Source organism: Eubalaena glacialis, chromosome 19 (assembly GCF_028564815.1).
Source record: "Eubalaena glacialis isolate mEubGla1 chromosome 19, mEubGla1.1.hap2.+ XY, whole genome shotgun sequence".
In the NCBI taxonomy this organism is placed as follows: Eukaryota; Metazoa; Chordata; class Mammalia; order Artiodactyla; family Balaenidae; genus Eubalaena; species Eubalaena glacialis.
In genome coordinates, this window is record NC_083734.1 from 50,778,687 (window position 1) to 50,803,933 (window position 25,247).

Sequence of the window (25,247 nt, forward strand, 5' to 3'; positions counted from 1 at the left end):
GCAAAAAGGGCAAACGATGTAGCCATGGTGCTGGGAAGAATGCAGTTGGGCCCCCAGGAAGCGAGCCAGAAACCTCAGGGCTTCATCTACATCCCAAGGCCCGCAGGATCAAGACCAGGCAGTCAGGGCATCAGGAACCCAGACCTCCTCCCTAAGAGGCCTGAGGCCTAACAGTCAGATTATTAACACACACACACACACACACACACACACACACACACACACACACAAAGAAGACCGAAAAAAATAAAAAAGAACTATGATAGTATCCAAATACAGCAAGTCACAGATTTTTGTGCCTGTGAATAAACTGTTAAGGAGACACATTTGATCATAATTCAGGCAAACTCATGTCACAAACACACCCTCACTTACAAATAAACCTTACCGTAGGGTAAACAGTCTTCACGTTTTCCATGCTTAAATATTTGTGCCTTAAAAAAAAGAAAACAAAAAATTCTATTAGAATTTGCAAATACATTTACAAATTTAAAACATAAATTATCAAAACAATTCATTGCATCTTCCAGGATTTTTATTCTAGACACTCGCCAGGAAATAACAAGAGAACAGTTTCTGTACATGACAAAGAAAGGAATTACAAGAGACTGGAGAGGAAATCTTCCAAAGGGGCAACGTAAACCAGAGATGCAGCGGTGAGGCCGGGCTCACTGACACACACCCGCGTTGAAGTTAAGGGTGCTGGCCTGTAAGGAGAGTAAAGAATCGTACCGGGTTTCCATGACCAGCGTGTAACTGAAGGTACCAAAGGATAAGAGTTACAGGTCGAATTATCCCACACAAAGGTAAGGCACCCACGTACTCATCCTCGTTCTGAGCCGACAAAGGAGAAAGGGCCCCTCCTGCTTCTCACACACGTGGGGCCGGCAGGCTGTCAAAACCTCAAAAACCCGGAGTCCTCAACCTGAAATTTTCCCCTCCACTTTCAACTCTGCAAGACTTGGGTATCCAAGCCCTTCAACGAAGAACCCTAAAGCTGAGCAACTCTAAGAAAACAGCTAAGGAACTTCTTCTCCTTCAAGAATACTATTTAACTGGCAAGGTGAGATCGCTTCTGTCTTAGACCGTCTGAAGGTACGTGGGCCCGACTGCACTGGACCTCGTCCCCCAACACCAGGTCCTGCTGGTGAAGGAGCTTCTCAGCCGAGGTAAAGAGGGTGAACACCATCCCAGACACTTAGTCAATGGTGTTTCACGTGGAGACCAACCACCCGGGGGCCCTGGACACTCTGAGGCAGGCTCACAGGAGAACAGGCCACAGGGCTCAGACCCACAGGCTCAGGACATCCCAACACTCAAAGCACCGTGGAACCTCCCAGCCAGTGGCCCATGGTTCCACCACCTCTCCCAGCACACGTGACAAAGGCCTCACCTCGCCAGCCCTGCTCTGGCCCTCTGCTGCGAAAGCCCCTCGGCAGGAGTCATGCTTTCCTTCGTGATTTCTGCCCTTCTTCTCCCCCCAACAACTCAACCCCAAAACCATGAGCCAGCCATCAGATTAGGAAGTTCAGGGCATTTCATTCCCCCACACCTTCCCGTGACCCACGTTACAAATGGAGAAGGACCCCCAGACATCCACGGGCCACATCTGAAATATCCCCATTTCATGACTGGTAAACCACTCCCAAAACACTTGAAATCTTTGTCTTTACAATCTGGGTTTATGATGAGGGGAAAAGTCACCTGCATCCCCTAGCTTCTTCCTGGTGAACTTTTTTTTTAAATTTTATTTTTGGCTGCACTGGGTCTTCGTTGCTGCGCACGGGCTTTCTCTGGTTGCGGCGAGTGGGGGCTACTCTTCATTGAGATGCGCAGGCTTCTCATTGCGGTGGCTTCTCGTTGCGGAGCACGGGCTCTAGGCACGCAGGCTCTGTTGTTGTGGCATGTGGGCTCAGTAGTTGTGGCTCGTGGGCTCTAGAGCGCAGGCTCAGTAGTTGTGGCTCATGGGCTTAGCTGCTCCGCGGCACGTGGGATCTTCCCGGACCAGAGATCGAACGCATGTCCCCTGCATTGGCAGGCGGATTCTTAACCACTGAGCCACCAGGGAAGCCCCCTGGTGAACTTTTAAAGGAGTCAGGGAGGTGGCTCGGTGGATAGGAAGGAGGAAACCATCCTGCAGCCGGATGAGTCTGAGCAGGACGTGCGAGCCCCAGGGTGAGCCACCCACAGCCCTGGGCACAACGCCCGCCACCCTCCTCCTGCAGCAGAGGCCACGAGAGCAACCCCATCTACGCTGGCCATCAGCCTCCTGCCCCGACTGCCACAACAGGACCAGTGGACTGGCTCAGAAGGACAGACACCCAAGCTGGTGGCCGTGGAGCTGGTCTGGGACCAGGAGTAAGGAAAGGGCGGGCCGCACCATGCAGCCCACTGCCGTCCCTCATCTGCCTCGCATCCCTCCAGCTCCGCCGCGGCCTCCCCCAGGAGCCAGGCCAGGCCTTCATACAGGACTCAGACAGTCAAGACCCCAGCAGTAAAGCTTACAGAACAGACCACTGTGGTTAGATATCTCTAACTTTAAAAAAACTAAATGTCAGGGGGTTCACATAAACAACCTGGATGCAACGGTCTCAGCTCCAAACTGCCTCACATACAAACCAGGACAGAGAACCTGGCCGAGGATGGGGCTTCACCGAGGGTCCAGCTCCTCCTCCAAGCAGGAGGCCCAGCCTGCAGGGCTGAGGGGGCGTCTCAGGGCTGGCCAAGCCCAGGTCACAGCGCCAGCGTGCCCTGCAGACACATACCACCTCCCCTCTGTTCTCAGGGCACAAAGCCATCCACACGGCCAGTGCCACTGCACACAAAGACAACCCGTGCCACGAGGAAACAGCTGACAACACGACAAGCACACAAGTTATAAAAACCACTCAGGTCTCAATCAACTTTCAAAGTTATAGTAATTATACGCTTAAAAACACAAATAAATGTCTTGGTATAAAAATAACTAACATAAATTTTGCCAAATTTTCTAAAACTGTGAAGCTCACTCTAGTACGCCAACAGCTCTCTGGTAGAAAATACCACCAGGAAGACTTACCGTCTCAGCTGCTGAAACACCAGAATCACTGCTGTCCTTTCTGAACCCTGCCCACCCCAAGCTCCGCGCTGAGTCCGGGCGGCAAGAGGGGAGGCCTTGCCACACCCAGCTGCATGGCGGGCAGACACAGCCAGATTAACAGACATGAATGCACAGTTAAGCATCACTGAACTCAAAGTACCCACTCTGTGTTCTCTTCCAGTGGATACTACAATCAGAATTACTATCATGTGGGAAACAACAAAACTTTCTTTTGTTTTAAAAAGAAGTCCTCAAAATGGTATGCTGATTATGTAGAGTACACACTGAAGTATTTACAGGCAGTGGAGTGATTTAATTTAAAACAGTTCAACAGCACAAGTGTGTGGTTGTATATTTTATTTTAATATACACACATGTGTGCACATGTGCACACACACACAACATGTATACATAAAAATAAAGTCAGGGATTCAAGGACTTCACAAAAGAGCCTACAGAAACTAAAAGGATAACAAAGGAATTTTATAAACAACTTTACAACAACAAATTAGACGAGACTTCCCTAGTGGCGCAGTGGTTAAGAATCTGCCTGCAGGGGACACGGGTTTGAGCCCTGGTCCGGGAAGATCCCACATGCCGCAGAGCAACTAAGCCCGTGTGCCACAACTACTGAGCCTGCCCTCTAGAGCCCACAAGCCGCAACTACTGAGCCCTCATGCCACAACTACTGAAGCCCGTGCGCCCTAGAGCCCACGCTCCACAACAAGAGAAGCCACCGCAATGAGAAGCCCGCACACCGCAACGAAGAGTAGTCCCTGCTTGCCGCAACTAGAGAAAGCCCGCGCGCAGCAACGAGACCCAACGCAGCCAAAAATAAATAAATATATATTTATTTATTTTTAAAAAAAACAAATTAGACAACCCAAAGGAAGTGGACAAATTCCAAGACAAATTCCAAATAAGCAAAAATGACTTAAGAAATAGAAAATCTGAATAGACTTGGATCATGTAAAGAAATTTAAATTAGTACTTTAGAGTCTTTCCATAAAGAAAACCCCAGGCCCACATGGCTTCACTAATGAATTCTAGCAAACATTTAAGGAAAAAATACATCCTACATAAACTTCAAGAAAACAGAGGAGGAACAGTTCCCGGTCCTCGCCTGATACAAAAGCCACAGACATCACAAGAAAACCGCAGATCAACATCCCTCATGAACAAACATATAAAAATCCTTAGGACTTCCCTGGTGGCGCAGTGGTTAAGACTCCACACTCCCAATGCAGGGGGCCCGGGTTCGATCCCTGGTCAGGGAACTAGATCCCACATGCATGCTGCAACTAAGAGTTTGCATGCCACAACTAAGGAGCCGGCGAGCCGCAACTAAGGCCTGAAGCAACCAAATAAAATAAATTAATTAATTAAATAAAATAATTTTTTTTTTAATCCTTAACAAAATACTAGCAAAATGAATCCAGGAACATATTAAATGGATTTTACTCCATGACCAAATGGGATTTATTCCCCATTTGCAAGGAATGCAAGGCTGGTTTAACATTCAAAAATTGATTTATATAATACATCGTATTAGCAGAATAGAGAACAAAAACATACAATCAGCTCAGTAAAAGCGAAAAAAGCACCTGACAAAATCCAACACCCATTCATGATAAAAGCTCCCCATCAACTACAAATAGAAGGGAACTTCCTCAATGTGATAAAGAGCATCTATGAAAACCCACAGCTGGTATCATACTTAATGGTAAAAGACTGAACGCTTTCCCCTAAATAAATAGCAAGAAATCGCAACAAATTTTCGATGGAGTGGTGAGAAGGTGCTCCACACTAGAAGTGGGGCTACAAGAGGAGGATCCAGCTTGTCCCAGATGACCCAGAGGGGCTCCACAGAGTCAGCAAAAACACAGAGCAGAATCTTCCAGAAGGGTGGAAGGAGGTCTAAGCAATCAACAAAATAAATTAGAAGTAGACTATATTAAGGGCTAGTGAAGAAAAGAAAAAGATAAGCAAACTACAAGAAAATCAAAACTGTACAAGTTGTGGTCCACATATGAAAGAAACAAAAATAAGACAGGATTCTGATCAACGGGAATGTTAGAAAGTAGACTCCATCTGACATTAATACCAGGCACAACGCTCCTTCATAAGGACCCTGGGACTGCAGAGCAGAAAACGAACCCCTGTCATGAATGTTATTGACTGTAAAAGTTACAAACCAATAATTCTAAGCCCAAGACTTAAAGAAGGATACAGAACGGAAGGGAAGTGCTGCCAACTCGTATCATGTACAAGTGAATGCACACAGGCACTGGCTGAGAAGAAGCAACGAGCGAGGCAGGCAGCAGGGGAGGAAAAGCACCATGACATCCTCTTACAAAGAGGGGTGGGATCAGGAGACCCTGTGGAGAGGGGATGGCAGAGGAAACAGGTCCAGAGCACCTAAAAACAGTGACATTGTCAACAAAGCTGGGAGATGGCAGGAGGGGCATCAGCAAGCCAGCAGATGGGCTGGAGCACATCGTGCAGGAGGAAGCGGTAGCAATCACCCTCAGCACAAAGCGGGCTGTCTCCGGGAGAAGGGGCTGTGCTGACAAGAGCGGACAAGGGCTGATGTGTTTTCATCACCAAGCCTCTGGACTGCTTAATCTCTTCAAGTGTAGAATAAAAATGATTTTTCAAAGAAGAAGGAGCTCCTCCTACTCTACCCATTGAATGTGCTGAGGATTCTCCACGAATGTCGCACAGAGAAGCATCCAGACCCCTGACCACCTGTGTGATGGGGCAGGAAGGCGCCCTCTCTTAATCTGTTTCCTCAGTAAACGACATGCGGCAGTGACGGTACCAGTTCGCTGAGCCACTCAGAGAATAAAATGCAAATGAACATAAAACGCATTATATTAACCAATGAGATCAGAATTGTCTCCTACCTGGTAAATACAGACATATTCCTTTCGTTTGTCCGAAAACTATTTTAAGAACTCTTCCCTAGGTTTCATTTACAAAATTTAAAGTTAACTTACTCCATGTAAATTCAAATGCATCCAATTTAATATACTTTAGACATAAGTCATCCATTTTCAGAACAATTACTCCTGAGCAGAAACACCTGGTTCCTTCCATGCGAGGACTTGGAATCCGGGAGGGAGCCAAAAGCACCAAAATACCCACTTACAGTCTGCAGACCAGTGGAGTGATGGGGTCCACACAACGTGCGATGAGATGCCTAACAGTGCCGGGGGGGGGGGGGGGGGCTCAAAAACAAACCTCACCAAGAAGCTTCCCTTCAGCAGCTCTCAGCGCAGGGAAAAGGTCTACCGATGGGCACCCCATGCAGGCGGGCCGCGGGTACACTGTTCTACTGGAGCATCGGGTCAGACGGGCACCTTGGCCAGTTCACCCCCCTCACTCCTGGCAGCTTTGTTATGAATAGAGCAGAGCCTCCTTTTACTCTCAAATACACAGTGTGGATAAAAATCATACGGTCACCCTATGTGGTAAGTTCTCTGACCTCCTCCCCTCCATAGCCGGGGTCTCTGGGGTCAATGCCTCCCTCCCTGGGGCCAGGGGTCTTCCAGCTGCTTCAACCAGCAGAGCCAGGTGGAAGCAACACTGTGACTGCCAAGCCCAGGACCCTCTGCCTGGGACGCTGCCCCTGGAAACCCAGCAGCCACGTGCAGAGGCGCCACGCAGGAGCCACAGTCCACAGGCCCAGCTGAGCCTAACCCTTCTAGTCACCCACACGGTGCGGGCTTCTCAGGCAAGGCCCTTGGCAGCAAGGGGCAGAGACAAGCCCCCCCGCCGGCCCATGCCCTGGCCTGTCAGGACCCACAGAATCCACACACAACAGCTGCTGTGCGAAGCCACAGGCTTAGGGGGTGGCTTGTCCATGACAGACACAACTTCCTCTTTAGGATCCGTGTGAGGGACTGAAATCTCACCCTGCAGGCACCACCCTGGCAGCAGTGTGCGGGACACACGGGGAGGCCACTCTCAACGTCCGGGAAGCTGAAGGGGGCGCCTAGACCAGGGCAGATGGTCTGCAGGGGGAGGCAGGCTGGACAGGCAACGGCAGGAAACAGAACTGACAGCACCTGGTGACCACTTAAACGCTCTTTGCGTCTCATTCACTAATAAATAATAAGAATTTAAAATACGAGGAAAGGCCCCAAATGCTCTCACACATGAACATCTTTCATTTGCCAAATTCCTTACAAAGTCTAAGTAAGAGAAAAGAACAAGTAGTGAAGACTTCCCAGGACAACTGTCACTGACACAGCCCGCCACTGGGCATGGGCAGATGGTGACAGGCCCCCATGGTTCCCACCCCCACAGAGGGGACCAGCCCCGAGGCCAGGCTGCAGGCCACTGTCTGGACCAAAGGGGACCCAATACCCCATCTTTTATGGATTCAAGGTGAGTTCTTTTTATCCCTACACTTTTCCTGACCTTGAAGCCCACAGGATTTCCCAGGGGCGGGGGTGCTCTGTACGCACAAAGGCAAAGGTCACAGGAGTTACGGACTCTCCCGTGAACAGACTCAGAAGGGCTAAGGGGATGAAAAGCAACAAAAATCACAGAGGGCCAGGGCTTTGATTTTGTTTCTTGGTCTATTTTTCCACGTAAAGTAGGGCCATCTTCACTGCCCTTCCCTCCTGAGAGCACACGGTCCAACCCGGCATGTGCAGAGAACAGTGACCCTCAGCAACGGGAGGAAGCGGCCGACAGAAATGCTCTGATCTTCAGATGGTCAGGAGGATCCATCAGCCAAGTCACTAAATGGGGAGTGTACCCCATTTTTCATGGAAGCATAAAACATGAGCCAACTGAAAACCACCAGCTGGAAGCACACACTCCATACAAGCCATCACACCACAGAGAGACGAGACCATACAGCACGCCCATCTGAGGAGAGATGACCGCCAGGTCTGTTCCTGTTGTTCTAAAAACCAGCACAGCACAAAGTGCAAACAAATGCATTTCTCAGTAATCACTCTAAACCACCACACCTTCCAATCACTACCCACCCAAGCCAGCTCTTCTGCATCGTGCAACCAGCTTCCCTCCCCAGGGCATGTTCTCCAGCCGTAAATCACAGGCTATAGGCTGTTGCGAGCAAGTCCGCCCGGCTGCCAAGCAGGAGATGCTGGTCTGAGGCCCCTGAAGGCACCACTGAGTCAAGGGCAAGAAAAGCAGCTCCACCCTAGGCCCTGGGAGAAAGGGGCCCACACCACACGGCTCAGGGGTGCCACTTACTAGCACCCAAGAATTACCCTGCGAGCTGATGAGCACTGGCACTGCGGGGCACCTCGCTGCATGACGGCCCCACTCCCAGTCCCTCAGAAAGACGTGACATCACAAACACACCGACCAGCAGACAGGATGGGGCTCAGGCAGGGCAAGCTCCCCCGTTCTGTGCTCCTGAGTCCTGTCCCAGGGCAACAGAGGGGACCACGCCCCAGTATCACAGCTGTTCCTGGATGTGCACACACAAAGGGGACAAAACGTAAACAGAAAGGACCATCAGCACTGACACAACAGTTTCAGGCTGGACGCCACTCCAGAGCTTGACTGATGGTCCTTGCTGGAGCCACAGAGCCGAGCCAGGACCAAACCTTCCATGGAAGGCAACAAAGCCCAACAGCGTGGCGCCCTCTGAGTAATACCCAAGGGCGCTGTACAGACGAATTCTCTTAACTCACGCTCCAGGCCCCCCTTCCCTGCAGGTCAGAGGAGAAGAACCCCACCACCTGCACCACCCTCCACCCCGCCCACCCTGACACACACACACACACACACACACACACACACACACGACTACTGGCTTGCAAAAATAAAAGGGAGGGGGAGGGCCACCACCACCCCAAGAAATGACAGTAACCTGAAACTGTACGGGGGAGCACTAAGCAATACAGGACAACTGGCCTGAAGGCCGTGCCCACCAGACTGTGCTCAGGACCAGGCCTGAGGGAGGGGAGGGGGCAAGCCAGCCCAACCAGAGGCACCTGCCACCCCAAGAAGAAGCAAGACATCTGTTCTCTCGAGAGGTGCCTGGTTTACTTCCTCAGGACTGCATACATTAAGGGGAAAACAAAAAGCTTCCAAATGTGGAAAAATTTTAGTTGTTGAAATTGAGTTTTCAATGGCTAGGATAAACAGCTGATTATTATCAGCTAGGACCCAGAATGAATAAATACAATTCTGATAAAATACATTTATATCAAGTAAACTATAAAGGATTTTAAGTACACAAATATGTAAATAAAAATTAACTTCAAAGAGAAATGTTTAAATGATCAAAATAATCACATTAGTTTTATCTTCCCATTATATGTTAAATCTTTTCCTAACCTAACAGTGAAATCCCAATCATGAACACACACCTTCACAGGAGGGGAGGCAGCCCGGCCTGCCCCAGGCCCTGACTGCAGCTTCCTGCGTCCTGTCTGGAAGATGAGGCTGCACGATGCCCAAGAGCCCAGAGGACACGTGACGACTGTGACCTCCTGTTTTCAGAGGTCAATCTGCTCATAACAACGTATTCCACCACCTCATTATCTACCCAGCTTCCTCAAATGTTCTAAACAGCCCCCGCGGAAGTCAGGATCCTAATAACAAGCTGCATTAAGATGTTCCCGTTTAAATGACCCCTCCTAGACCCTAGCGTTTGGGCTGCCTGTGGTCCGACTACTCGGAGGGGCCCAGCTTTCCAGGGCAGGGGGCAGACGACTGGGAGGCCGCTCGGGGTGGCCCTCGTCCAGCCCACCCACCCCAAGAGAGCGTGGTCAGACTCTACAAACCATGAGCAACCACACAAAGGTACAGGCACAAGCAGGCTTTCTACCGCCCCTAATACAGGAATTTCAAACACCATGAAGCAAAAAAAGCTAAAAGCTCTTCCCTTAAAAGGGTCAGAATCAGTCTGAAGAGCAGCAAAGATGCTGCCACACCTCAACCTCCACTATGGGAAGAGCAAGCCTGAGGATGGCAAAGACCCGCAGGAACAATCTTGGAGGGAGAGCCAGACCAGCCGACGCCAGTCCCTCCCGAACATGCCTGGTTAGGACCACTTACTCAGTGCTAATGATTCTTCAGATAAAAATCGATTCTCAGTCGATTCACAAGTACCAAAAACACTGATCATACATCTCCTATTTGCCTAACAAAGTGACGTGTAAAGGATGCAAAAGGCACAATTCCTGCCACAGAAACTTAGAAACGATCAACCTAAAGCCTGCAGTTCCCAGAGCAGAGGTCAGAGGAGGAGGCTGTGACACACAGGGGAATGTCCCAAGAAGAGCTGGCTCGGGCGCAGGAAGTGGCAGGGGTCGTGCTCTGGTGCCAAGACCGGGGGGAGGAGGGGGCTCTGTGCGGAAGTGAGACAAGAGGAGACACAAGGAGGAAAGGGAGGAAGAGGCTCGCCTTGGACCAGATGGGCAGAGCTGAGCCCACTGAGGGGCTTTGACAGGGCAGGCGACCTGGGCAGCAGAAAGGAGCATGGGACCCAGAACACCCAGAGGCGGTGTCACTGCCCAGAGGGACCCTCCAGACTGGGCCAGCCCCTGAATGGAGGGAAGGCAGCAGCAGGCAGATGGCCGAGAGGACCCTGGACGGGGTGGAGGATGGGCCAGGGAAGCCGCCAGCACAGCCCGGCGAGCACCGGACCAGTAAAGGAGGGCAGAGCCGTGGAGACGCCTCAGGCCACCTCCCCACCTTGGGGCTCGGCCCTGGACTCAGCCTGTGAGAGCACAGACAGCGCTGGCCAGCATCCTCCTCTGCGGCTGGGTCTCACTCGGAACTCAGGCGGGAGGAGGGAAAAGTCACAGCACAAGACGCTACCTTGACCTGCGGAGCCTGAAGCACAACAGGTGCACAGAACCAGGGCTCTGGGACCAAGGACAGAAACCAAGGACTAAGATCAGTGGAGAATCGGGCACAGACAGAGCCTGAGGGACCCCTGCGCTGGAGGGAAGGTGAGGGTGGCCAGGCAGCCAGGTAAGTGGGGGTTACGAGGTGGGGCACCAGGGTGGAGGGACAGTGGCCAAGCAGTCTGCATTTGTCACACAGAGCACAGCGCTCTGTGTTTGTCTCTCATCCAAGAGGCAAAAGCACTGCGATGGCCAAGCCCCTTCCCATGCAAGCGTGGGCCCAGGCTGGCTGCCTGCAAGCACACACCTGTCCAGCAGGACACGTCACCCCCTCACACAGCAGGTGTACAAACCAGGCCGCCGGTGAACGGAGACAAGCCTCACACCATGCGTGTTCTAACAAGACCCGTGCACTGGGCAGCCCGCCACGCATAAAACAGAGTCACGTGAGATTAAAGCAGCCTCAGAGTTGGCTGCTCCACATCTTAGACCCACAAGGAAACTGAAGATGCCTTATTTCACCTGAATCCTACAGGAGCACATGAACATTACATAAACATGCACACCCTGAAAATGGTCACATTCAAAAGGTTCTACCACGTTTTCCTCCACCGGACACCCTGCCCCAGGCAAGTGCTATGACTAAGAAGCCCAGTTTGGTTAATTTGTCCTCTGGCCAAACAACTTTAATGAAACCACAGGGTGCCGTTTCCAAAGACTCCTGAAAGAACAGGAATCAAAGCCACATGAGAAATGTTCTGGGTAAGCAAGTGCCTTCTCTTCAGGTTCAAAGATGAGCTCACGCCACGCTCTGAGGCCAGAGGCCTGCTGCTTCCCTTCCACAGACGGGGGCATGGAGAGGGGCTGCCCCCGCTGGGATCTCAGGTGCTGCTGTAGGACCCGCTCCTCCCTGGAGGGCAGAGCCAACCACGTCTGGAGTCTGGGGCGTGCATCTGGGGTGCGGCCTGCCCGTCCGAGGGTGCGGGCCACCTGCTCCACAGCCACCCTGACCTGGACACGAGGCTCCTCCACGTCCTTAAACCACATGCCAAACCAGGGCCCCCGCCCTCCCCACAAGGGGCTCAGGCTGTGGGACTGTGGGCATCTGCCGTCTTCACTTCCCGCGTCTTTAATCTTGTTTGTGACTGCTTTACCCTTTAACAGGGTGTACTTGTGACAGTGACAGAACGGATAGAAGAACCCTCACTGTGAAGGGGGGACAATCCCAGCAGCTGGCAAACAGAATGGCGCGCCCCCATCCGCTGCCCGCCCTTAGGAAGCACACAGAGCCACCTGTCTGTCAGTCTCCAATCTGAGGAGCCAGAGCGGAGACGGCATGCCTGCCAGTGTGAGCAGAGCGCAGCAAGTTCAAAGGACCACCAGCCTCAATGTTTAATATTGTGTTTCCCTTCCTTGAATTTCCTAGATTTCCATTAATCCTAATGCTTAAAGAGGGACTAAACCAAAGGGTGTTTCAAAGATCTACAGTAAAGAGGCCTTCCAATGAAGTGAAGTTGCCAAACACTTATTTCCCTGCCAGAGGGTTAAAAATCATCCCTGCAAGAGGAAGAGGCTTCAAGGGAAATAAAAATCAAGCGCCAGTTTCGATGGTACTTGTTACGAGTCCACCTGTTTCGCCTAACCCACACTAATGAGCAGGTGGATAGAACGAAGCCAAGTGCATCGAAGGAGGCAGATGCAATCCTGAAGCGCAGCACACCTGCAGGTTTCATCATGCACAGCGGACACCCAGCCTCCCCGTTCAGGTCTGACAAGCTCATGGCGAAACCGCTCCCGCCCGGGAGAGTTCAGCACCAACACTGTTTCCTCCTGCCCGGGCGGCAGTAGCAGCAATTAAACCAAATTTCTCCTTCAAAAAAAGGAAAGGAAAGAACGTGCATGATTCCAGAAAGACCCTGGGTTTTCCAGAGGAAGCACTGGGCTTCTGAAGGCTCCAGAAGGATGTGCCTGCCCTGGGAGCTGTGGGAGGGCCAGGCCTCCCCTCCCCTGGCAGGGCTCTTACACCAGGTGATACCCTCACTGAGGGCGCATCTCCCCGACAGCTCCGGGGTGCGGCTGCCAAAGGGCCTCGGCCCCGCAGGGCTTCCTCCTCTGGGCCGACAAGCGGGCAGGGACACAGGGTTCGACTTTGCTAAGCCTTTGGGAAAATCATTTTATTCCTCAGGAGGAAGAGAAAACGGAGGCCTTCTCTCCTCCTGAGTGTCAAACGGGGAGACGTCCCAATAAAAAGCACTTCCCCACTCATAGCCAGTGAAGGGGCCAGCAGGAGGGCAGCAGCGGGCTTGCCAATGCCTGTGCCCCACTCGGGGAAGAAGGAACGGAACTTGGGAACAGGGTTTCCCTGGTGGCGCAGTGGTTAAGAATCCTCCTGCCAATGCAGGGGACACAGGTTCAAGCCCTGGTCCGGGAAGATCCCACATGCCGCAGAGCAACTAAGCCTGTGCGCCACAACTACTGAGCCTGCACTCTAGAGCCCGCGAGCCACAACTACTGAAGCCCGGGCGCCTAGAGTCCGTGCTCTGCAACAAGAGAAGCCACCGCAGTGAGAAGTCCTCACACCGCAATGAAAAGTAGCCCCCGCTCGCCGCAACTAAAGCCCACACACAGCAATGAAAACCCAACATAGCCAAAAATAAAATAAATTAAAATAAATTAATTAAAAAAAAAAAAAGAACTTGGGAACAACCTAGTGACAAGCAGTAAAAGGATCAAAAACGTTAAAAAAGAAAAAAAAAAAGGACCCGTGGGCCCAACCACGGCAGAACTGGGCAGAAAAGTGGCCCCACGACCTTCTCAAGCCAAAAAAGCACTGGCGCCCCCCAGGACTCTCGCTGGTGGCCTGACGCACAGGCCCGCCGCTGGCAGCCCAGGCAGGGGTTACACAGGCCTTGCCAGCTGCAGGCCCCAGGGGTGGTCACTGCCGGCTCCAGCCCCATGGTGGAGGCACCTGCGGCTCAGCTACCCTGACCTGAATGCAGCAATGGCCTCTGGAGAGGCAGCTTCCAGGCCAGGGGGGCCTGGCAGGAGAACCCAGGAGCCTGTCAAGGACACAGATTCCAGACTGGGGGAAGGAGGTCTAAAGCAGGACAAAAGTGAGTCAGGAAGCAGCACCAGCGTCTGGGCGGGTCTACCCTGCAAGACCAAGTGGACTGACAGGCTTGGCCGTGTTCGTCAGACCCTTGTTTCTCTGTGACCTAAGACTTCTCAATGTGACTCATGCAAAAAACTAAGAATCCACTTACACTCAAACTTTCAAATAAACCATCTCAGCTGCATCCACCCATCCTTCACCAGGGCTGGATGCCCTGCACTACCTCCCTCCCCCGCCCGCCCAGGACCCCTGCAGCGATGTCCTGGTGACCAGGACCACCCCCTCCCCTCTTGTCAACACTCAGCACCATTCCTGGCCAGCCACCTCCAGCACTGACCCCCATCATAGCAATAAAGTCCTCCTTAAGCACCTCCCCACACATGCAGCTGGAACAAGAGCCACCTGCAGGCACAGGCTGATACCTGTGTTCCATCAATATTACAGGTGTGCAAGCCATAACAAATTTTTAAAAAACCTCAGAAACACAGAAAAAATATTTAAATTATTGTTAAACTGGGGCTTCCCTGGTGGCGCAGTGGTTGAGAATCCGCCTGCCAATGCAAGGGACACGGGTTCGAGCCCTGGACCAGGAGGATCCCACATGCCATGGAGCAACTAAGCCTGTGCGCCACAGCTTCTGAGCCTGCGTTCTAGAGCCCGTGAGCCACAACTGCTGAGCCCGCGTGCTGCAGCTGCTGAGGCCCGTGCGCCTAGAGCCCGTGCTCCGCAACAAGAGAAGCCACCGCAATGAGAAGCCCGCGTACCGCAGCGAGGAGTAGCCCCTGCTAGCTGCAACTAGAGAAAGCCCGCGTGCAGCAATGAAGACCCAAAGCAGCCGAAAATAAATAAATAAATTTTAAATAAATTATTGTTAAACTTAAAAAAAAACCAAAAACCTGTTGCTACTATTGTAGCAAGGAAATTGAAAATATACGCTCCAACAAAAACTTATACACAAAATTTCAGATCAGGATTATTCAGAGTAACGAAGAATTCCCATACAGCGGAGTATTGACCGTTAGAAGGAACAAAGCACTGACACAGGCTGCAATGTGGAGGAACCGTGAACACATGATGCTAAAGGAAAGAAGCCAGACTCAAAAGGTCACATTGCACACGATTCCACTTGTATGAAATGTCCAGAATAAGCAAACCCAGAGAGACAGAAAGTAGATCACTGGTTGCCAGGGGCTGGGGGATGGCAGGGGAGGAACAGGGAGGGACTGCTAATGCGTGTGGGGTTTCCTTTAGGGGTGATGAGAGTGTTCTGGAATTAGACAAGTGGTGATGGTTGTACCCTGTGCATATACAAAATAATCACTGAACTTATATACTTTAAAAAGGTGAATTATGTGAATTACATCTCAACTTTTTAAAAGCCATTGTAAGTATAACATATCACATTTATTTACAGAATGAAAGGACACATGAATAAACAGATCACCTCATCAGACTACAGGAACATGTTTTATTTTTCCAGGTTTCTTTTTAAAACGTCTTGAGATACCCTCATCATGTAAATGACAATCCTTCCTGAAGACAATGGCATCATAAATGAAAAGACACAGATGAGAGAGCATTCTAGGTGCAGGGCAGGCAGGGCGGAGGACTGAGATCCCGAGACCCCTCATCCTCTCCGATCCTCCCACTTCCTGTCCCTCCGCCCCAGGACATCACACCAACAGCCCCACTTCCCCCAGGCCCTCACGCCTCCTACACCCCGTCAGAACCTGCAACAGCCAAGGAAAGGAGATGGGATGACACCCAAGAATACGACATCACGCCAAGTCACGGCCCAAACGCCACCATTTAAACATAGTCCAAATGCCCTGCTCTCCTCAAAGTGGGCCCTGGGCTCTCCAGCTTCAGAGACAAGGGCAAGGACGAAATCACACCCACTGCAATGAAAGAGCAAGGACCACAAGGTCCAGGGAGGGGAGCCCTGATCCCAGAGCATCAAGTGTGGCAGCCTCCCCTCCCCCGCAGAATTTAAACTCAATTGATCTTTCCTCCTAGAAAAGGCACCACCAGACAAGCAAAGCAGGCAGCCAGGAAACGGTGGGAGCTCTCAGGCCAGGGGCCAGGTCTGCGCTCAGTACAGTGGTTACAAATACCCTGAGTATCTGAACAAGACCAAATTTCAAATCACCTGCCTTATTTCCTTCAAGCTGGCTCCAATCATTTTTCTCTGTAACACAGCCGAGCAGCAGGAAGCTCGAGGAGGACACGCCCCTGCCTGCCTGCTGGCTCCAGCTCTGCAGGCATCGGTGCCCCCTGGCGGCGATGCGCAGGGCCACCAGTCCACCCCCTTCCCCAGAGCAGAAAGCCCATCGCTAACAATGCAGGGCCAGCCCTCAGTCACAGGGCCCAGTGCAAAGCAGCAGAGAAAAGAAACCGTGTTCACTGTCCTGTCGGAGTTCAACATCTCCTCCTGTGTTCCAACCACTTCCCCACGAAACCAAGGTAAACAGGGCTTGTCCCCAGGGTTCTGACAGCCCCACAAGCTGACCGCTGACCGCCCCGCACCACCGGGACAGTGTTTACCAGGGCCTGCAGCATCCCGTCCATGGCGATGACCCCCTCGATGGTCTGGAAGGAGGAGGAGGCCAAAGTGCATAGGCTCCAGTCCAGGAAACTCGCCATCTTCTTCTGCTTAACGTCGGGCCGCGTGACAAACCTGCCAAAAGGGAACAGACAGGTAGGTGACAGCTCGACCGAGGCCCCAGCTGCCAAGAGCTCACCCTTTCCTGGCCCACTGCCACTCTCCAACCTAAGACCCTGGCTCTCAGGTGGCAATTCCCACCACCACCTCTCTGGGGTCTCACACAGTCCCCACACCCCCCACTTCCCGCCTCCTGAGCCCCCTCATCCCGAGACCCTGTGTAGCATGGGACCACCTTCACCTGAGCCCACCCACGCCCACTCCTCGGCCCAACTCTGTATCCCTTCACCTTGGGACCCCATGCTGCCACCTGCGACCTCCCTCTCTGCATCTGCCATGGGTCTCCTTCCCCATCCTCTCTGCCTGCTGCACACGCCATGCAGAGCTCCAGCTGTGTCCACGGCCTAATCGTCCCCACCGCAGGCGTCTGCTCAGTGCTGCACTCCCGGGGTGCTGGCTCTCGCCCACCCTCTTGTACACTGGTCTGGGCCGGCAGCCACCCTCGGGCTCCCACACCGAAGCCCAGGCCCCCTTCACTTCTCTCCAACCAGTGCACACACCCATCCCCCAGCTCTCTGACTAAGGCTGAGCCCCTGCCCTCCTGGGGGAACTTGCAGTCTTGGGGCAGAAACACAGGAAGCAGGCAAACAATGAGAAGGAAACAGTTGAGTGAGGGGAGGACGGCAGGCGCAGGGACAGCGTCGCGGGAGGTGACCCGTGAGGACCTCTCACTCCCCTAGCTGCCCCCACAAACCACACCCAGAGAGGGCTCAGCACCAATACCACAGAAACACGCCAGGTGGCACCCGCCCCGGGAGCAGCACTCAACATGCCTGGCTCTGTCCTCTGCACCCCTGCAGGAGCCTCCTGTCCTGACCAGAAGCCCCCACAGGCCCCTCTTCCCTCAAAACCACCACCGCCACCCCACGCGAGAAGATGCTCAGCCAGCTCAGGGATTACACTGCGGCCACGTAGACGGTCTCTGTGTCGGTAAAACAAAGCTGCCACGACTGTCTTCGCCCACCCCCTTCAGGGTACACACCCAGAGACTCGGTCACCGAAGATTTACCAAACTTTAGGATGCTGGTTACAAAGGCGAACTCACATGCCACCCCCGCCGGCCAAGAAGTTGTGTTACGGCGGGTCTGAGAAGAGGGCCCAGGAATTTCATAAAATCTGCACCTCAGAGTGATCATCTAAAATGGATAACTGGTAATATATACCCTATCTCAATGTCCTTGGCCCTGTTTAAAGCCCCTTGATTCTGGAGGGGGCCACAGGATGAGGGTCACACCCACAGTGACCTGATCCTCAGCCTGAAGACAACAGCCGGCCGGCACTCACCCTGCACGTGGGCAGGCACAGCGCCTGCAGTGGGGTGGCCCTCAGGACAGGCGAGGTCACAGGCACAGAACGGCCCACAGGGCTGGTAAGCGGCCCTGCTGGAACCCAAAGCCCAATTTGGAGACGTGAGTCACCGCGCCAGCCACTCAGGGGCCACGCACCCTGCTTCCTCCACCCACTCATCTGCTGAGCAGGCAGGAGGCTGATGTTCTGTGTGCAGCCTGTGGCGGCCAACTTCCATTCCTGGGCAAAATCACACAAGGTGAGTTTCCAAATTACAGTAAAAACCTAAGGCTCCTTTGAAAGATTTAAGCAAATAGGTTATTTTATATTTTTTATTTTTCTCTCTAAAAAAGAAAATGTTATGTTCGCAGCAGAGGTCCAAAAGTACAGATAAGCAAAAATGGAAAATACCTATCCCACAGATGTAACACACAGAACGAGACCTTTCTACAGAAACTGAAAGATCTCTGAATCCTACACTTCCTTCCCTTTTAGGAAAAGTTACATCACAGACTACATCTACTTTCAATGTGGAACTCAGCTAACATGTGCAGGTGTTTAGAGACCCCACTGTCTTTCTCTCAGGAAGGTAATCTCCACAAGAGTGATCAGCAAAACCTTAACTATAGGACTAGACCTACCAGAGGGACAAAGGGCAAAACACCAGTGGGACACATTGCTGCTCTGGACCCTTGTCAGTACTGTTACCACAGAGTATCTGGTCTGAGAGTGAAACAGTACGGGTGAAGTGACAAACCCTATTTTGTGTAAGAACTTACTTTGTGTGTGTTTTTAAATTAATTAATGGAAAAGTTAAATATTCACAAAATGGTGATAGAATTTAGTTACCTGTAAGAAGGAAAAAAATCTATCATATATCCTATACCAAAAGAAATTCCAAATGAATTAATAATTCTATATTAAACAATAAAAAGGTAGAAAAATATAAATGATTCTTTGTAAAATCTCTTAATAGGGTAAGCCTTCAAGCATAAAAGTAAAAATAAATAAATAAATAAAAGGAAAAAAGTTACTATTTTGACATTAGAATTAAAACTTTAGTCCAAAGAAGAAAGTAAAAGGCTACCAACCCACTGGAGGAAGTATCACACCCTCCTCTAGCTAACATCCTTCACAGAGAAAGCTCCTACTACTGGAGAAAAAGCACCAAGAAGCCCACAGATATCAGAAATCAGGTCACTACACGGGACATACGATGTCTGAAATAAGACTCATGTGTTAAAGCTCACCAGCGATCAGTGAAATACAAACTAAATGTTAGTAATGAGCAAAACAATGCACAATCCAACTGGGGGAAGAGAGTTGTTCTTGAGGCTGCCCATGATTGCAGAAGTCCTGAAAACCCGCTCCCAAGAGTCACCCAGCGACAGGTGTACAGACTCAACAATGTCCTTGTGTCCTGTGACTCAGAAGTCCACCTCTAAGGGCCTAGCCTAAGAAAATAATCCCAAATACCAAAACAGGTTTACACCCAAAGCTAGTCATTACATCATTGCTTATAAGAGGAAGGACGTGAGAAAGCTGGTCAGAGTAACTAAAAACAGTGGAATCTAAAGGAGCCATTTAATCAACGGTAACGTGAAATTAAACGAAAAAGCAGGTGCTAAATCAAAGAGATTGTGCTATGCAAACTCCATACAATAACAGCACAGAAAAACACCCAAAAAATACAACACATGTATTGTGTATTATAATTATAAATGTGTGGGGTTTTCCTAATTTTCTATGTTCCAAAATTTCCAACTTTTCTACTTGGAGCATTCCTTGATTTTATAGTTAGATTAAAAATATCTGCTTTTTAAAATTAATGTAATCAATAAGAATAAAGGCATATCTTTCCATTGAAGAGTTTCTGTAAAATAACACTCATATCCACACGTCTTGGCGTAAATGTAACATCAAAGTTACAGAAAATGCAGCTGATGTTTAAAGGTTCCAGTTAATGAAAGGAAATAGGTGCGGCTCCAGAACTGCACATGGTAAGAGGAAGCAATCAAAGCTGATGGCAGAGAGAGTAAGACAGGCAGCTCCCTCGTGAAATACCAGAAAACAGATGCCAGTGGGGACAAAGGCCACATGTGACCACCCTTCACACCCAGGGCCTCACTGTTAACAACCCAGCAAAAAAAAGACAGAAATACGCGAGTCAGAACCTGCCCGTGAGGTGGGTTACTCTGAGCAGCTCTAGGACTTGAGGGCATCCGCCCTTTCTAGAACTGAGGAAAACTGGCTGCACCTACAACCTGGCAAACCGGCAGGAGCTGGGTGGAAAACGGGCCTCAACCTCAAGCACACTTGCTCGTCCGACCACTAGATGGCGGGGGAGCATCCCGCCAGCAGTGGACAGGCAGCCAGGGTCCCCAGCTGCCACCTTTCTGGAGGACACCAGGGAGGGAAGAAGGGTTTAGGGTTTCACCTCCCCCACCCCACAGATGCAATACTCCACCAGGTCAAGCTCAGCAGAACTCTACCAAACCCTCAGTACGGCTGGTAATAAAAGATAATAAACAACAAAGATATGTTTCATTTAACAAACTTACTAAACATTTGTAAGATCACATGCAGTGTTGCTAAACATGGGGAAAAGGAGACTTCCGACTGGCTCAACCTTTCCAGTAGCTGCATTTAAAACCCCTAAAATGTTCATTCCACTTCTAGGAATTCATCCCTAAGAACCAATCAGAAATCAAACAAACTCATACAAAAGGAGATCAGACTTGTGGTCACCAGAGGCAGGGGTGGGGAAGGGGGAACTGGAGGAAGGCAGCCAAAAAGGTACCAATTTCCAGCTGTAAGATAAATAAGTACTAGGTCTGTAACGTACACCATGATAAATATAATGAACACTGCTGTATGTTATCCATGAAAGCTGTTGAGAGTAAATCCTGGGGGGAGAGGCAATAAAGGGGTACGGGGAAAAGGGATTATTATGAGATTATATGAAATCATGTGTGTGAAACTTCTGAAAATTGTAAAGCAGTATAGAATTTAAAGAATCTTTCATTCAATTAAAAAAAAGGAGAGTAAATCCTAAGGGTTGTCAACCCAAGGAAAAAAATATTTTTCTGTATCTTTAATTCTGTATCTATATGAGAGATGATGGATGTTCACTAAGCCTACTGTGATAATCATCTTATGATGTATGTAAGTCAAATCATCACGCTGTACACCTTAAACTTGTACAGTGCTGTATGTCAATTATATCTCAATAAAACTGGAAGGGGGACTTCCCTGGTGGCGCAGTGGTTAAGAATCCACCTGCCAATGCAGGGGACACAGGTTCGAGTCCTGGTCTGGGAAGATCCCACATGCCACGGAGCAACTAAGCCCGTGCGCCACAACTACTGAGCCTGCGCTCTAGAGCCCGTGAGCCACAACTACTGAGCCCGTGAGCCACAACTACTTAAGCCCACAGGCCTAGAGCCCGTGCTCTGCAGCAAGAGAAGCCACCACAATGAGAAGCCCGCGCACCGCAACAAAGAGTAGCCCCCGCTCACCGCAAAACTAGAGAAAAGCCCGCGCGCAGCAACAAAGACTCAACGCAGCCAAAAATAAATAAATACATTTAAAAAAAAAAACTGGAAGGGGAAAATACAGCCGATCAGAACAGTACAAAGTTTCATGTAGAGTGTCCCAGGCGGTGCTAATTTTACTAACAAAAAGTCCCCACGTACAGTGGGGTTGGAGGAAGAATAGATCACACCATAATTGCATCTGGAAGACTGACCAAAGCTCCAGGCCTGCCTGCCAGCACCTGGAACAACCCTGCAAGTGTACCCACAGGCCACAGACCAACATGCCCATGGGCAGTGGGGGACAAAGGACAGAGCAGTTACATCTCTGGGGATGACAGTACATGTGAGTTTTATCTTGTACTTTTTTACTTTTCTTTATTTTCCTGAACACACGATTACTTTCACAGTTAGAAAGAAAGCCACACTTTTTCATTCCTTGTCAAAACCATGAGAAGCCTCTGTCAGTGAGTTTCTCCTCCCCCAGGGTAAGCATCGCAGGCGAGCTCAGGTGTCTCCTTCCTCACTCCTAAAATCAGCTTCTTGCATTTAGGCTCTGCCCTCTGGTTTAGCCAGTACTTTCACAAATACCTCACCAATGCCCCCAACTGCCCCATAAATCAAGCATGTCTCTTCCCGCCTTGTGCAAGGTCACGGCTACACACCTAAGACAAGGTGACCCTGAAGGAGGTGTTGCCCTGTTTTCCCGATCAAAACATCCAAAAGCTTTTAGAGCCAATTTTTAACTTTCACAAATGTAGAGGGGAAAAAAAGCCAAATTTTCTAACTCGTTTATGCTATATACATACTTTAAATCACATGTCATGAAGAAGATTAACTTAGAAAAACTGCTTTCTTCCATTCTCACATTTCATGAAACAAGTCTACTCAGCTTTCACGTGTCTTTGCCACTTTTTTGGAGACTCCAGGCCCTGCTGCCTGGGTCATCTTACCCAGCTCATCAGATAAACCCATCTTTGCCTGTTTCAGGCACAGCCTGTTGTTTTTAGTTAACATGGGATGTTTGGGGATTTTTATCCCAAGCCACAATGACGCAATCACAGCCCATGATCCCCACAAACCATGGTGTGGACTGCTTTCTAAGTGACTTCCAAAGGCTCTTCTAACTGCCACCCCCCCCCACCAAGAGGGGAGGCCTGGCCCCGGCGAAACTGCTACACCTATTCTAAATCTGCGCTCCCTTGACGGGCCCACAAACTCCTAACCCAGTGTCAGGTGACCCTGAGCCCCTAACCAGCACTGTCAGTGGTCACATCAGGTTCAGAGATTTCCTGCACCCAAACAGCGTTGGGTTCCCTCAAGGAAAGCAGCAGAGTCCTCAGGACAGCAAAGACTTCCCCAAGCCTATCATCCCAGCATCCTCTCTGATGACAACAGACACACACAGGTGACACAGACAGTAAACCTTCTCAGAAAGCACTTACTTGGACACGAGGACAGCAGCTGCGTCTTGGGCCTTGTCGCTGACGACCAGGTAGGACTACAAGGAAGCGTAAAGGACAGGCACCGTTAAACACACGATGTAGACCTCAGGGACCCGCTCAGCCACCTGGTCCCACACTCAGCAGCTCCACAAGAGCCCAGGCTCACGGACAGAGGCCAGATTCCAAAGCTGCATGAACCACTCATAACGTGAGCTCAGGGCTACAGCTGCCACGTGTGTGCTCACCCTCAGGAAGTGCCCAATCCTAATACAGCGTGTGGCTACACCCCTTGAAACCCACATTTGCAAAAGCAGCAGAAAAATGAAGAGTGTATGTTGTTACCCAGAGTGCGCACAGAACACTCCTGGAACCCACCAGCACTCTGGCATTCACAACAGCTAGGAGGCCCCGCTCAGACGCAGGAGGGCCGAAGCTTAACGCAATAATTACGACACCTTAAGAGGTTTCCACTTCTCATCTCAACTGTTTTCCAAATGATACACTTAAAAGATCTTTTTTCTGGAGGACAAATTGTTAGAAATTAGGTCCTCTCCCCAGGCAATCCCACTTAGGAGACAAGCACTCAAAGGGTTAATGGAACACAGCTAGAAACAAACCACCTATCTAGAAAAGACTATTTTAGAAATGAAGATACAGTGGAGCACCTTTTCCCTTAAAGACTCTGAGGGAGACGTCTACTTACTGACACAAGACATTCAGACAGTCCTGCTCAGGGGAAAAGCAGGTCCCAGAACAGCAGGACACCAGGGGCCCTAGTACACAGGGGCCGCATGGAGCACTGTGAAGAACAGGCAGGGAGCCAAATCCCTAGGTTCAAATTTAGATCCACCACACGCAAGAAAGTGAGCTGGCTAAGTCACTTATTTTTACACCTGTTGCCTCCTCAGTAAAATGAGGATAAAAACAGTGAACTGCCTCATTAAGTAGGATGAAAGGAGTTAATGTATGAAAAGCCTTTAGAACAGTGTCTGGCGCCCAATAGGGGCTCAAAGAAGCTTAGTATAAGTAAGTGTCGGGGGCAGGCTCTAAGATGAGCCCTGGTCCTGCCCACCAGTGCCCATGTCCCGTGTAATCCCTCCCACGCGGTTGGAGGACACGCTGACTTGCTTCTAACCAAGAGAATTCGGCAGGGGGTGGGAAGTCATTTCCATGATTGGGTCACACATGAGTGTGACATGCATCTTGCTACAGCCCCTGCCCCTTGCTGGCTTTCACAGAATAAGCTGCCATCGTTGGGGGTGGGGGGGGGCAGGGTGGGTTCCGAGTGGCAAACAGCCAGCAAAGCACTGAAGCCCTCGGCCAACACCCTCGAGATCTGACTCCTGTCGATGACCATGAGAGCTTGGAAGCGACCTGCCCCCAGGTGAGCTCTGCCTGCAGCCTGGGGAGAGCTCGAAGGACAGGGCCCAGCGAAGCCACAGCCAGATTCCTGACCCACAGAAACTGTGAGATGATGAATGTGTGCTGTGTTAAACCATTCAAGTTCAGGGTAATATTTTCCACAGCAAAAGATAATACAATAATCTATGTCTACACATATAACATCTGTATCAGGAGAAGTTTGAAAAAATACACAAGTGTTATCTCTTGGTATTTGAGAGATTTCACCTTAATATTTTTCCTGCTTTTTATTTTCTGATTTTCCTACAATGATCATGTATTATTTATGTAATGTTAAAAATTAAATTAAAAATTAGATTTTAAATGGACCTTTAATTTGTCTTACCATTACCCCCTGAAACCTATTCTAAGCTATCATCAGAGTATCTGCACTACCTACAGAGAAATGAGTTTTGCTAAAGTAATTCATCCTGACCCCTTTGGGAATTATCAGTTTCATGGTAACTTATGAAATGGAATTTCACTTCACTGAAAAAGAGTAACAATGGCTGAAGAAATAAACAAATGTCACAAGTGTACCTAATTAAGCCCTAATGGCATGAGAAAGGACACTTGTCAGCGGCTCATTACTTCACAGCCATACTCACCTCTGCTATCTGGAGGATACGGTCCATGGTGGACACTCGCTCTTGCCCAGGCTGATTGTGGAGGTTGCCGTCAAGGCGTGAAAAATCAAACGGGATCAGGCAGGTCACGGAGAGCCACAGGAGGAGCACGTAGCGGGTCTCCCAGGTCTACAGGGCCAAGTCAAAGCAACGTGACTCCTGTGCAAGGGCATCCATGCAGTCCTGCTACCCCCTCCC

At 50.3% G+C, this 25,247-nt stretch overlaps 1 protein-coding gene across 1 annotated transcript in view; it reads right to left on the minus strand.

Annotated features, from left to right (window-relative positions):
- The window catches only part of TBCD (tubulin folding cofactor D), a 174,657-nt gene that overhangs the window by 128,614 nt on the left and 20,796 nt on the right, over window positions 1-25,247 (minus strand). The window contains exons 5-8 of the mRNA XM_061175155.1: window positions 25,032-25,178; window positions 23,023-23,078; window positions 16,580-16,712; window positions 389-434 (exon numbers count right to left, since the gene is read on the minus strand). Of these exons, the coding sequence (XP_061031138.1) occupies window positions 389-434; window positions 16,580-16,712; window positions 23,023-23,078; window positions 25,032-25,178 (382 nt within the window). The remainder of the gene's footprint in view (window positions 1-388; window positions 435-16,579; window positions 16,713-23,022; window positions 23,079-25,031; window positions 25,179-25,247) is intronic.